This window comes from Apteryx rowi, unplaced genomic scaffold, assembly GCF_003343035.1.
Source record: "Apteryx rowi isolate R43461 unplaced genomic scaffold, aptRow1 scaffold_174, whole genome shotgun sequence".
In the NCBI taxonomy this organism is placed as follows: domain Eukaryota; kingdom Metazoa; phylum Chordata; class Aves; order Apterygiformes; family Apterygidae; genus Apteryx; species Apteryx rowi.
Genome location: NW_020448019.1, coordinates 789,835 through 803,277, shown reverse-complemented (window position 1 = coordinate 803,277; position 13,443 = coordinate 789,835). Strand labels below are relative to the sequence as shown.

The window sequence follows — 13,443 nt, the reverse complement described above, 5'->3', positions numbered from 1 at the left end:
GGAAGGCGCCCGGCGCGCGGGCAGCGGCGGCTGAGGTAAATCCTGGGGCCGGCGCGGCGCTGATGGCGGCGGCGCYTGTGGCTCGGCTGCCGCGCGCGTGAGGCGCTCCCTGCCGCCGCCATGACCGAGGAGTTGTACGAGAAGTTCCTGGCCCCCGACGAGCCGTGCCCGCTGCTGTCGCACCAGCACGCGCCGCGCGGCGGCAGCCTGAGCCTCAGCGAGGAGGGCTGCCTGGACGTGAGCGACTTCGGCTGCCAGCTCTCGTCGTGCCACCGCACCGACCCGCTGCACCGCTTCCACTCCAACAGGTCTGCGGCGCCGGGGGGCCGCGGCGGGGCCGGCTCCCTCGCTCGCTCGCTCGCTCGCCCGCCCGCCCCTCGGAGGCGGCTGATGCTCTACCTGCCCGAGGCAGCGCCCTCGCGGCCGCCGCGGAGCGGGGGCGCGATGCGGTGCGGCCTGGCCCCTGCGGGCCCCGCTCTGTCCTTCTTAAGGTGTATTTACGCCTTGCCGGGCCGCCTAGAGCACGGCTCTGAGCGCTGCGGGGGGTCACGGAGCGTCGCGTGTTTCGGGTAACTAAAAGCGCTTTTGGTGCGGATGGAAACGGAGCGAAGCTGCTGCGGCTCGGGATGAGTCAGGCGGCGCCGTGACTGCACCGACTCCTGCAGAGACGTTTCCGTCCCTTACTACTAATTAAAGGTGGCTTGGGCAGCCTGTAATTTGTAGAAAATCTTTATTCTAGAAATTCGAATGCAGTGCTGCAAAGAAATGCTAGCTGTGCGTATGGAATCAAGCCCAAACCGTTTTGCTTACCCAGGAACCTAATCCTGCATCTATTAATGTATAGAATTAAATTTGTATATATCAGTAGCTTTTTTGAGATCCATTTATGAAATTCCAGCTTTGAATATGTGTATGTGGGATGCTTTCTGTTTCTGCTCCAGAGTCACAAAATATTTTTGTTGATTGGTTGTGCTTCTAGTACACCACAATGTATAGTTGAATAATAAGGCAACCTCGCAACTGAATTTTTATGAAACTATATGAAAATTACACTTTAAAAATGTTGTTTACAAGGGCAAGCTCTTAATTGCAGATTCTTAAATGGTTCAACACAAAAAGTATTGATTAAATACAATGCGTATTTGGGCTTTGGGTTCTTGTATCAGGAGACTCACATGTAAAATGAACAGTAAGATATTCAGTACTTCTAGCAAATCCATAATACAGATGTGTGATACTGGCCAAATCTGCCTTTAACTCGCTTTGCAGGTTTCTCCTTATGTTGCCTTTCACTTCTGGGTCACCCAAGCTTGTTCGTTTTACAAACCCAGGCACCGAAGGGTTCTTAACTAGGTATTTCACTTCTTTGGGCAAGGACGTGCCCTGTCTTGCACTGATTAAACCATTGCAAGTGTGCTGCTTTACCTGTGGTATTTGCGAAGGCTTTCTATTTTCGAAGGCTCAGGTAATTGTAATATAGTTCCCACTTTGGTGAACCCAGTTCATCCCAGTGGCGGCAGCAAGCTCCACTGTGAATGAGGGCTGACTGCCTGTGACTGCAGTGATGTTACACACGTGGGGTGTCTGTGCGCAGCTGCGTGGTGATGGAGCTCTGTACCACATCCTGTGTTTTGACAGGTTCCAAAACTTTGTCCATTCTATCTTTCCTTTCATCAGTATTTCATAATACTGAAACCGTACTAATGTCCAAGTGCATGCTACGTCACCACTTCCATGTTCTACTACTGATTGATTGCCCAGCCCCCAAAAGCACGTGGATAATGGATGTCAAAAGGGAGAGCAGGAACTCCGGAAGCTGCAAAGAGAAATGTCTTTGAAATGTCGTCTTTAATGTTGCATAAACTCACTGCTGGCCAAATAGGCATGGAAGAGAGCGCATCGCTAAAATGTATTATTTATATAGCCAGCCAGGTATGCAGTTTAAATAACAAAGCTGAGTACCAGTCTTTCTGGATAATGGCATTGTTCAGCTTGTGCACGTGGAATGGGGAAATGTTTTTTCTAGTTAGCCAGATGACAGCGGATAGACTGCTGGAATAGGAATTGATTGTATGGGTTTGTATGGTGAATTTGCAAAGCCCTCTTCAGATTGTTTTGAATTGACCATATTGCAGGCTGTGCTGAATCATAATTGTCTCGACCTACTTTTCACCAATATGTAAAACAAATCCAGATATGGAGACTGGTTTCATGAGCTCTTTAAATTCTGACATACTGTCATTGAGTGAAAACCTGTTCTGTGAAGTCTGAGTCCTCAAATTCTTTCCTTCAGCAACAGCATTAACTAGCTCCTACATGAAATTATGAGGAAAAAGTTTTTTGCTTTGACCTAGTAGGGCTTTCACATGGGTCAGTTTTCCATCTGGCACTGTTCCATCCCAAAGGCCTGTCCAATATTCTTTGCAGTCAGAGTTAAAAATAGCAAATAATGGAGCCTTGGATATATCCATGCCATGTTTGTCTAAGTATTAATTTTGCGTGGGATTGTCATTCAAGAATTGCTCTTTGACTGCTGTTTGGATTAGCAAGTATTATACCGTCCAGAAGCCCAATTGATTTACTTCATAGTTTTGCTCATTTCAATTTATTTATTTATTTATTTTAATATAAAGTTAAACAATCCTAATGTATGGGAAACTGTGTGGGTTTTTTTCTTTTTTGGTTTAATATATTTAAAAAACAATTTACATGCTACAGGAACTATGGCCCTAGGGTGGAAGATCTTAATATATTAAGATAAAGGTGTGGATATACTAACTATGTATGGATTTTTGCTTGGGCATTTTTAATGTCAAATTTCCTTTAGCTTTACTTATGGACCTTTTCAAAAATATTAGAATACTTCCAATTGCATGAATATAACTTATTTCAACAAAATCCACGTATAAAATTGTTGACAAGTGAAGTGGGGATAACTTGGAGATTTAGAAATAAGCATTTTTCAGGACAAACGGTGTCAGTATGTTTGCTGATTTCTGTTGTTATGGCTTGTTCGGCAGGTGGAACTTGACTTCTTGTGGAACAAGTGTAGCCAGCTCGGAGTGCAGTGAGGAGCTGTTCTCATCGGTCTCAGTTGGTGATCAAGATGACTGTTACTCCTTACTGGACGACCAGGAGTTCACCTCTTTTGACCTGTTCCCCGAAGGTAGTGTCTGCAGTGATGTCTCTTCCTCTATCAGCACGTACTGGGACTGGTCAGACAGCGAGTTTGAATGGCAGGTAAATGAATTCCATTGCAAAGATAAAATTTTGGAGAGACTATTAAATGCTGAGTTTCGTTTTAATTGAAAAATCCTTAGCACTTGTTTCTTGATAGGTGCTGAAACCTAAGGGCAGATACCTGAAACTTCAATGATAAAGAAAATATTTTGTTCTGTTTTGTTCTAGAGTTCTTGGTCTGCAGTAGGGAGTAAGTTCAGTTTCTTGGAGAGGGGTCATTACGCATTATGGCTTCATGGTTTTAGTGACTAATGTGTATCTTGTAGCCATGAGCTTAGATCCTGTGTATTAGGGATCTGCACCACTAATGAAGTGTGGTTATAGATGTCTGATTCCAGTGATTTAGCGATACTGAATTTTCTTTGGAATGGAGCTGACAGTAAATAAAGCATAGAAGCTCTTGCCATAGCCAATATCCATCTCCCTTCTGTGCCAGTGAGAGTACAGAGCTCACTTTGTGTCTCCCCAGGATGGGAAAAGCATGAAAGTGAATCTTGCGCTGCTTTCTGCCTGGTCTGTATTATGTGCAGTCCTGGTCAGGTATCTCTAGTTTGTGGTTTTCTTCTTTGTACAGCAGTATTTCAGTTGAGATATGCATTTTTTTTTTTTTTTATTATACTCTTTGACCAAATGTCAACATATATATGACTTTGAAATAGGAAATGTGGTGCTTCAGGATATACTGAAAGATGCTTTCAAAACTTGTCGTGAAGGCATGGATGTGCAGTCTTCTAAATGTGGTCTYAAAGACTGAAAACACCGATTTCAAGAAAGTATGAATCCTGCTGTAGAGAAAATGCAAATGAATTTAAGATAATATGGACTGAAATTAGCTCTGAATTTCTTACTGTTTTAGTCTAACTCCTAGTCTCTGTATGTACATTGTACCAAAGAAGTTACAAGTGCATTTATATAGTGCAGTCTGTAGAAACAACTCATATTGGATCCCAATGATTCAGTGCTTCACTGAGTTGTGAAATCTTAATTGCCTGATAAACTGTGGGATTATTTTGAAAAGAAGCAATTTCCCACGTCTTGGTTAGCTGACATTTTTGATTAGTAACTAGATTTTTTTTTTTTTTTTTTTTAGCAAGCATTTGTTACTAAGAGATGTACTTGATTGGACTTGCAGAATTTTAGAAAGACTTTTTCATAGCTTTTTTACGGTGTTATCTGGCAGACTCTGAGCATGAGTAATCCAGCTGTCACTTTAACTGGAGGTGCATTCCTAAATTACGTGTTGCTTGTGTAAATGAAGCTCAAGTTCTGCAGTTGCTTCCAGGAAAATGATGGTGATTTAATTCAATTGTCTTGTGCAATTACTGGATGTGGTGTAAATTAGAAACCTACTTTAAAAATGATCTTGCTTAAACTACAATTATGTTTTAGAAAGGGAGGTTTATATTTATTTGTAATGGACAATTTACACCCCTCATGGAGAAGGGAAGTGGTAAAATGCTACATTTTTCTGTTGTTTCCTTGAATGCAAATTTTAGAGAATTGGTAAGTATAGAAAGTATGGTTTGAGTTTGCTGTACATTGATTCTACAAATTGTTGTAAGATTAAAACAAGTCCTGCAGGGTTATGAGTMATTATTAAGAAGTTTGACAGCGTGCGTAGATAACCGATGCTCTGCTAATTTGACAGTACGTTTTGAATTGTTAATAGTGTTGGAATGACTTTAAACGTGCCTACCGTATTCTCAGGCTTTGTTCCGTTTCTCTTGCATGTTACAAGTTGCCTGGCAGCGACATTACAAGTGGGAGTGATGTACTTTCTGATGTTATACCTAGTATTCCAAGCTCTCCTTGTCTGCTTCCAAAAAAGAAAAACAAGCATAGGAATCTTGATGAACTTCCATGGAGTGCAATGACAAATGATGAACAGGTGAAACTGTCTTTTTCCTATGCGAGAACTGTAAGATACGGAAGAATTTTTAATTAGCACTGCATCTTAAGACATAATGGTTGCTGTAGACTTAAATGAAGCCCTATACAGTAGTACTTGATTTTTTTTTTGAAACTGAATTTTCTTGTCTGTTGCCTCTATAATAGGCAGTTTAACATGTACTTTTCCACCCTGAGTTTGAAGATGCTCAGAAATGAGGCAAGAATCATAGGAAGTGTAATATTTGAACATTCTGCTCTGCTGGTTCCTTCCTTTCRTTATTCTTTTAGAATCAATATTGCTTTAAAAATGACCTGCCTTTCTCTGGATCCTAGGTTGAATATATTGAATATTTGAGTCGTAAAGTCAGTACGGAGATGGGCCTTCGAGAGCAACTTGACATTATTAAAATTATTGATCCTACTGCTCAGATATCACCTACAGATAGTGAATTCATTATTGAATTGAACTGTCTCACAGATGAAAAACTGAAACAGGTACCTTAAGATTTGTATGTATGCCTCTGGGTGGGTTTTCTTTCTCCCCCCCCCCCCAGCATCTGTTGTGTCTTGCAAACTCTTTTACAGGATCATGATCAATTTTTTTCATAATCACTAGATACAAGTAGATACAGTAGAGCACAAGCTATGATATTGTCAAGGAGAAGACTAGAGTTCAAAAGCCTATTGTAGATATTGGAGCTTTATATGAAAGACTTGATTATTTAATCTCAATAAGTGTTAGAAGTCTAGCAGTTGGTTTTGAAATGCTGGCGTAATGAGTTATGCTCTGGGACCAATACTACTTATAACTGAATTTAATCCCCTTCATAAGCAACAGCTGGTTCAGGGTTTTAATTTGCTCACTGAATGTAAACTAGAGTTTAAAACTGCAGTGGATTGGAATTTGTTGGGGGTGGGGGGGGAGACCATGAACTTCACATAAGGGATATAAAACAATGCATTTAAAGATGTTATAATTTCCATTTTGTAACAGAGAAGGATTTTGTAACTGCTTGGTGTTGTAGATATGCTGTTGTCGTCTTAGTTTTCATTAAGTTGTGATGCGTTGTTGGGGAAAGACAGCATACAGAATCCAGACAGGCTGAACTCCTCTGCATTTCTTTATTTTTTGTGAATATGATAACAGCAAAGATTGAAAATGGCAAACATTTACTGCTTTTATGGACTTGGCCAATTTCATATTTCATGCAGTTTATAAGTATCATCTTAAAGTAGAAACGTACTGCTTTCCCTATGGCCACTTTTGTTTGTGTATACCTAGCAAAATAAAGGTTCTTAATATTGTGACTAAATAATTTAATTCAGTTGAAATCGACTGATGTTCCTGTTTGGTGATGTTATAACTTATTGTTACCTAGGAGAAAACTGGGAGCGGGGGGAAGGGGGACCCTCCCACTCCCACACAAAACCCTGCTGCTTAGTTTTCTTCCTTTTTGTATTTAAGTTAATATTGAAGGTGTTAAGCCAGTAGTCCTCTTGATGGTTGTCAGATGGTTTGGGATTTAGCTGGCCACAGCAAAATGTTTAAAAAGTTAGTTCATTAGTTAACTGAACTAATCCAAGAACTTGATTGTTATTAATAGGTGAACTGTATTTTACCATGAAACAGAGTATCCCCATATGGTATTTATCAGGCTTTAGTAATTCTGCTGCCTCTGTCCTGAAGGTGAGAAACTATATCAAGGAACATGGACCTCGACAACGATCTGCCAGGGAAAGCTGGAAGAGGAGTAGCTACAGCTGTGCAAGTACCAGTGGTGTGAGCGGTGCCAGTGCCAGCAGCAGCAGCGCGAGCATGGTCAGCTCTGCAAGCAGCAGCGGTTCTAGTGTTGGCAACTCTGCTTCGAACTCGAGTGCCAACATGAGTCGAGCGCACAGTGATAGTAACTTGTCCACAAGTGCTGCAGAAAGAATCCGGGATTCAAAAGTAAAGTTTCTAATCATGTGCATGTGTATTAACCTGTGTAACTTGTTGAAGTCGCTTATGTGATCTTGATTGGGATACTTGTACTGAAGGAGTGTGATTAGTAACTGTGGATCTGCTGAAATTATCTAGYTAAATCAGTGTTGACTGCTTTCTCTGACATGACCATAAGGAATCTAAACTTTTGTTCTTCTCATCATTTCTCCTGTAAGTGAAAGTCTGTTGATGTTTGTATGTGGTAGGTCTTCTGATTGCTTTTGGTTGTTGTGAATAAGGTGAGTGCTTGAAGGGCTGATGAATCTAATCTCATTCGTTGAATGAACATGCAGTTTTATCAATAAAACTTATTCAAGATTAATAAATCTCATCTAGACATAATTTCTGGATAGTAGAGACTCTCTTGGTATTTTTGACTAGAAGTTTCATTAGGCTTTGTGAATCTTCTTCAATTTACTCTTCCAGCATGTCTCATGAGATTACTTGGTGAGGAGGGACATACTGAAGCATAATTCAATAAAAGTGGTACTGTGGCACTTGTCCTGTCTCCATAATTTCAAGTGTGGAGGAGAGGAACAGTTCCTGCTTGCTCTTCAGCATCCCAAGTTGGACTTTGGTTCGATCTCTTATTGTAGGATTGTAACTCTTCTTCTGTAATAAAGATTCTCTGATCAAAGACTCAGCTATGCAACATAATAGGATGATGTTGTGCCATATAACTGAGACATGGTGAACGGTCTTGATCTGCAAGGTAGAACAGAACTTATATACTCATCTAATGCAGTCAAAGCTGATTCAAGTTATAATAAGCTTATTTACTTTAGTACCAAATATGATTTTGGATGAATGCTTGTACCACCTCTGAGAACTCATTTCAGTTGTTTTTCAGAGCAGATCTTAATTAMGAAGTTAATGTATGTTTTTTGGTTTAAAAAGCAATTTCTAATCTACAGACCAAAATCTTATTTTTTGTCTTGTCTCTATTTTGACAGAAACGTTCTAAGCAACGGAAACTACAGCAAAAGGCTTTACGCAAGAGACAGCTGAAAGAACAAAGACAGGCTCGTAAGGAAAGACTGAGCGGATTATTTCTTAATGAAGAAGTGCTATCTTTAAAAGTGACTGAGGAGGACCATGAAGGAGATGTGGATGTTTTAATGTGACAGGGGTGAATTTATCAGTGTTCTTTCTAAGCCTTAAATGTATTATCCTTATTGTTTACATATATTTCTTGACCAAATTTTGATTAGTGTTAACAATATAAACCAGATCCTTTCTCAACTGTAACTTTGGTAAGACGTTTTAAGTGTTGAGTAACTTGAACTTTGAGGCTAATTTTGCAACAGATACTTCAGAAACTTCATTGATTTCTGAAAAGCTGCTGAATAGATACTATTTTAAGGAGAAATGAATTTGGCTAATATGCTACTTACCTAAAGAAATCAGTCTAGGGATGCTTTTGGATGACACTAAGCATGCAGTAGTATGCTTCAGATTTTTTTTTCCTAGTTAATGTTACACTTGGCTTATTCTGTCTCTTCTTTGTTTGTTATCGGGAAGGCTGTTTAGCATGAGAAACAAGTCTTTAATTATATAGGGTTTTCTTTGATCTTGCTCTCAGATCATACAAAATCAACACACTGTGATAAATCTCCTTTCCAGAAGTTGTGATTGTGCAGAAAACAAGAAGCAGGACTTCTAATGTAGAGAATGTGTAATACAGATGATACTTAGTAATATAGTTCTTTAGGAAGCATTTACAATTAAAAAAAACCCTTGCAAACTTAGTATTTAAAAAGTTATTTTGCTGCTCAATATCTTATAGTCTGATTGTTACTAATAGTTAACCAGCACATCCCTAGTATTGCTATTAAGAGATTCAAATAAAAACATCTTTATGCATTAGAAGTATACTAATCTTCAATTAAATTGTCTAGGACACTATTTGCAATAGTTAAATGCTACTGAAAAAAAAAAAGTGCAAACAACTTTGCCTTTTTTTTTTAAACCCAGAAGTATATCTAAATATATTCATTTTGCTGGCAAGAGAACTTAATTAATGCAGCTGTGTTTTTTAATTATATGTTAAGTCACTTTACCACCTAGCAGAGTATAGGTTTTCTTTGTTGGTTGTTACATCATTGCTAAAATGTTCCAGAACTCTGCTTTTGGAATATCTCTTGTTAAGAAAATGAGGCAAACTTGGGCCTTTCAGGTAGGGAGATAAAGAGTTTTTACCCTGTTTACTAGTCCTGTTAATCTGTAAAGTGACTTCTGTCTTTATCTTGGAACTACTTGCTACAGGATTCCTCCTCTCCCCCCACCCCAGTAAAATCGATGCTTCTGAATTTCAGTGCAAAATTCAAAGGGTTACAAAAATATTTTCTAGACTTGGATTTAGGTGACTGTTTATTATATTGGTGCTTCATTACTTTCATTTCACTCTTGTGAAGTAAGGAGTTCAGCAGTTTGGGGCCGCAGGTACTTACAAATGCAGGATGTAGGCCAATCCTGTTTTGCATGAATTGCGTGATTGACTTTATATAGGTGTGGGACTACTCACGTCCATTTTGTAAGTCCTGCTCACGCTTATTAGCCATGATGGTGCCATTTTAGTGGGCTTGTTTAAATTTCAGTCTTGGCAAGCTGTAAAACTAAGTTGGGGAGAAACGGTATTCTGCGAGTGGTGAAATGCTAACGATAATGCATTTGAGATTGTACATCAGAATAAGACCAAAAGTGAAAACTAATGTATTTGTAGGAGATAATGAATCTAACTGTAGCACTTGCAGGACTACCTAGGACTACCTTACTATCGAGATACGGGCATGCAGTTCTAAGTACAAACTGCCGATTGAGAACCACTCGTACACTGTTGCAGGATGCATGAGACTTCCGAGACGGCTGGAGTGTGTGTGTGTGTGTGTGTGTGTGTGTGTTTTGGAGGTGATATTCTATGTAGCCTCTGAATAATCTGAACAGTAAAATATTTAAACTATAGCCTCAGAAAGGGCTTCGATAAAGAAATTAATGAGGTCCACGGACAAAATAGTATATGTAAATTTGAACACTCTCACTGCCGCTAGACCACAGGTACTCAGACTTGGCCAGTGACCACTTAAAAACTAAATAATAGGTAGTATGTGAGTTTAAAATACTATCCCATATTGACGGTCACTTGGTCACTAACCAGAAGTGACCGTTACCTGTAGAAACGGTATTAAAAACTTCTTAACAGTGAACAAATTCCTGAGAATGTAGATTGACTTAAATGTGGAGTTTATTTTTTAGAGTCTTGGAGGAAAAAAATTGTATTGCTGTCAATTTGGCTAGTTTCAGGGTCCAGTTGTTGAACTCTTGCACAACTTAGCATGGCAGTTATGGAGGAATTCATCATGAAACATTTCACTGTCTTTGCACTGTTACAGTTCAGTAAAACCTTTATTTTCTGCAGTGATTTTGAAATATGAATCTCTCTCCCCCCCCCCCCCCCAAAAAAAAAAAAAGCATGCTTGATACTGTGGAGCACTGAAACTCTGAAATGAGTTGTAAGAAGGGTGCGATACCTCAGGGTGGTGGGCTGCGGAAGTGTCGCTTTATTCTGTATCAGCAKTTCTTCTGAGTTTAAAATCCCTCTGGCTTTGTTGAGACCCCTCTTTTTGAAGAGGTACAGCTCTTTCTGGTCACCTATCTACCAGCTTCCAGGGAATATGAAATGAGGGAGGGATAGTAGTTATCCTGATATTGGTGTGAACAGGTAATTAATCCAAATGATTAGGTGGTTCCAATTACTGGTTATTGTATTGGATGGAAAAGTCCTGGGTGCCACAGTAGCTAATAGTGGTAGCTCATCTCCAGCTGGGTACTTCTGTCATTTGTAACAGTTCAAAGGAGAAAAAAAGTGGATTTCCAGGAGGACTGTGTTAACACTTACAGCTTTGTAGTCTCCGARTTGCAGGAGGTTTATAGCTTGAGAATACAAAACTGTGGAAGTTCTGATCAGAATGTGGACGATCTTTCTGTTCTTGCCTGCCTGAAYGTTGTCTTTGCCAAGTACTTGGCATCTCAGAAAATCAGACCTGAAGTAGCTGTGGTCTTCCAGAGTGGTTGCATCCTTACTTTCTACAGTGCTCAATAGTATATCAGATCCTTCATATTTCTAGTGACAACCCCCCCYCCCCCCCCGCCAGGTGTTTTTGTCAGATGCTGGGGCTTTTCCTTGCAATGGGCTGGTTGCTCACACTCTGTGCCGGATACCCGTGGCATCAGCCTAGCAGTTAGTTTTAGCAGCCTGTTGTCATTCTGTAGCTATCTGAACCCAACAAGTTCTAGATAGCCTCCTGTAAAACAAAGCAGCAGCAGTGGCCAACAGCCAAAGCAGCAAAATACGATTTAACTGCAATTCTGAGTTCTTTGCAGTGCTTTTTAAAAGGGAATCAAATCTCTGCTTTTTCACTGATGGAAATGTCAAGCTTAGAAATAAAATAGAGACAAACAAAAAGCTAGTAGTTGTGTGGCTCCATGGTACTGAAGCTATGTATCCAGGTGCTTTGAACCCACTAATATGAATGTAATTGGTTTACACTCTGTAACATTAACTGTTTGCTTCCATGGTAATTTTTTCTCTAAAAAGGCTTAGAAGGAGCACTGAAAGTCTGATTGCAAGAGGACTGTAAACAATAGAGAAGATTCTTTTTAATACGATTTTAAATATGAGGAAGAAAACTATCTGCCTGACAGACCTGTTTAATTTTTGTGTGTGTGTCTAACTTGAAAACCCTTTGTCTCTGTTAAGACATTAACCATTTTTCTTTATATGGGAAACTGATTAAAGGATGGTTATAGTACGTTTGGCATGGGATGCTTACTGAGAAGAGCAAGCAAAGTCTTGCAAGGCTTGYCTGGATTTAACATTTAGTTCTTATATTGTGGTTTGAAACCTGTGAAGATTACTCTCTGGGGGAAAAAGCTGCTTGAATTTATTCATATGCATTTACATCAGAGTGCATATTAGAGAAGCATATAAAAATGGCAATATTTACTGTTCATCTAAGCTAAATGGCCTGAGGCCATTACTTTTTCCTAAGACTCCATGAGCTTTGAAATCATTTGACACCTTGCTCTATAAATATTGATAACCTGACTGTTTTGGGGGTGCTCTTGAAGTTCACTTTTCATAAGCCAGACTTTCATGGCCAATATTGTTAGATTTATTGGTTTAATGTTCTTGAGTTTACTGTTCTTGCAGTTCTTGGGTGCAGAAAATATCTGGTCAACATGCAGTTTTCCACTTAAGGATTGCAAGGATTACTTATTAATATACCAAGTGCAAATGTTAGTGAAATTCAAAGCTTGTCTGTTTTGACTATTAAGTCTCATTAATCATAGCTGCATTTCTCTCTTATCTGGCAAACTTTAAAACATTTCCAAATTGCAAATAAATTCTTAAATACAAAGGAAAAATGTAATGTTGAAGCCTTGAATATAGTTCATAACCAAAGCAAGGAGAAAGTGGGATTTTGTGGTGTATGTGGGTTTTGGTTTTTTGCTTTTTTTGTTTTTAGGGTTTTTTGGGGGGGAAAATAGGAGGTGGAAGGTTGGATGGGTAGATTAGAGTGAATGGAACTGATTAAATTGAGGCTTCTCTCTTTTTCTTTTTTTTTTTCTCCAGGTTCTCTGTTAATTGTATGCTACAATGCACTTTTGTATAGAAAACTGTCCTCTGTACATTCTGTACCTACTTTCCACAATGTTTATAAGAGACTTTCTGAAGTTGTGAAGGATTTACCAATAGCTGCAATGCTGGTGACTGACGCTGTTTATTTCAAGCTTTCATTGTATTTGAAAATAGTCATGTGCATATCAAAGTACGGGTTGCAATTAAACTGACAACATAGCAAAGATGTTCTGATGAAACTATGTGGTATCTTGTTCAGAACAGGAGGGGTTTATGCCTAGGGCTTGTGTACTCGCTGCTTAGGCAGAAAATACAAATAAATCAAATAAATGTAGCACGTATCAACTATCCTTGGTGTTGGAAAGCAAACCAGTCCCTCTTCACTAATTCAGTTTTGGTTATCCACAATGCCTGATCAGAATTGTTTCATAGGAAAATAATTTTGTTCTGAACAATGTAACCCAAGATCCTGCACCAGAAGCTCTCTGCCCTTAGTTGTTGATTTTTATGCCCAAGTATTTTTTTTAAAGTTTTATTTTATTCTCATATTCTTCCCCCCCCCCTTTTTTTTCCATCTCTTTCTCCTCTGCTCCTGGACATAGGAAGTCTAATCACTTCTGTTTCCAGTGATAACTCTAGATTTTCCTCAGCTGTCACCCTCAATGTCCATAGTCATCAAACTCTCGCTTATCCT

The 13,443-nt window shown here is 39.4% G+C and overlaps 1 protein-coding gene across 3 annotated transcripts; it reads left to right on the top strand.

The window, feature by feature from the left end:
• The first annotated feature begins 39 nt into the window (after positions 1 to 39).
• Positions 40 to 13,097, top strand: FAM199X (family with sequence similarity 199, X-linked). 3 transcript variants are annotated; one of them, XR_003252692.1, is made up of 7 exons: positions 40 to 308; positions 3,021 to 3,240; positions 4,979 to 5,128; positions 5,464 to 5,625; positions 6,818 to 7,078; positions 7,538 to 7,823; positions 8,065 to 8,156. XR_003252692.1 is itself a non-coding variant. In XM_026061011.1 (7 exons), exons 1-6 carry the CDS (start codon positions 121 to 123, stop codon positions 8,233 to 8,235), a joined length of 1,152 nt encoding a protein of 383 aa, XP_025916796.1. In that variant the 5' UTR covers positions 40 to 120; the 3' UTR covers positions 8,236 to 8,240; positions 12,744 to 13,097. The 3 variants fall into 3 exon arrangements, 2 of the variants coding, with proteins under 2 accessions (XP_025916796.1, XP_025916795.1); XM_026061011.1 differs by lacking the exon at positions 7,538 to 7,823 and adding an exon at positions 12,744 to 13,097 and having other exon boundaries at positions 8,065 to 8,240; XM_026061010.1 differs by lacking the exon at positions 7,538 to 7,823 and having other exon boundaries at positions 8,065 to 13,097.
• Positions 13,098 to 13,443: the final 346 nt, after the last annotated feature.

Excerpts from the sequence above, each read along its gene's own strand:
- FAM199X (XM_026061011.1), top strand. The coding sequence starts at position 121 with ATGACCGAGGAGTTGTACGAGAAGTTCCTGGCCCCCGACGAGCCGTGC. Across the intron at positions 5,626-6,817 it reads CAGATGAAAAACTGAAACAG|GTGAGAAACTATATCAAGGA; the intron begins GTACCTTAAGAT and ends TCTGTCCTGAAG. Across the intron at positions 7,079-8,064 it reads AAAGAATCCGGGATTCAAAA|AAACGTTCTAAGCAACGGAA; the intron begins GTAAAGTTTCTA and ends CTATTTTGACAG.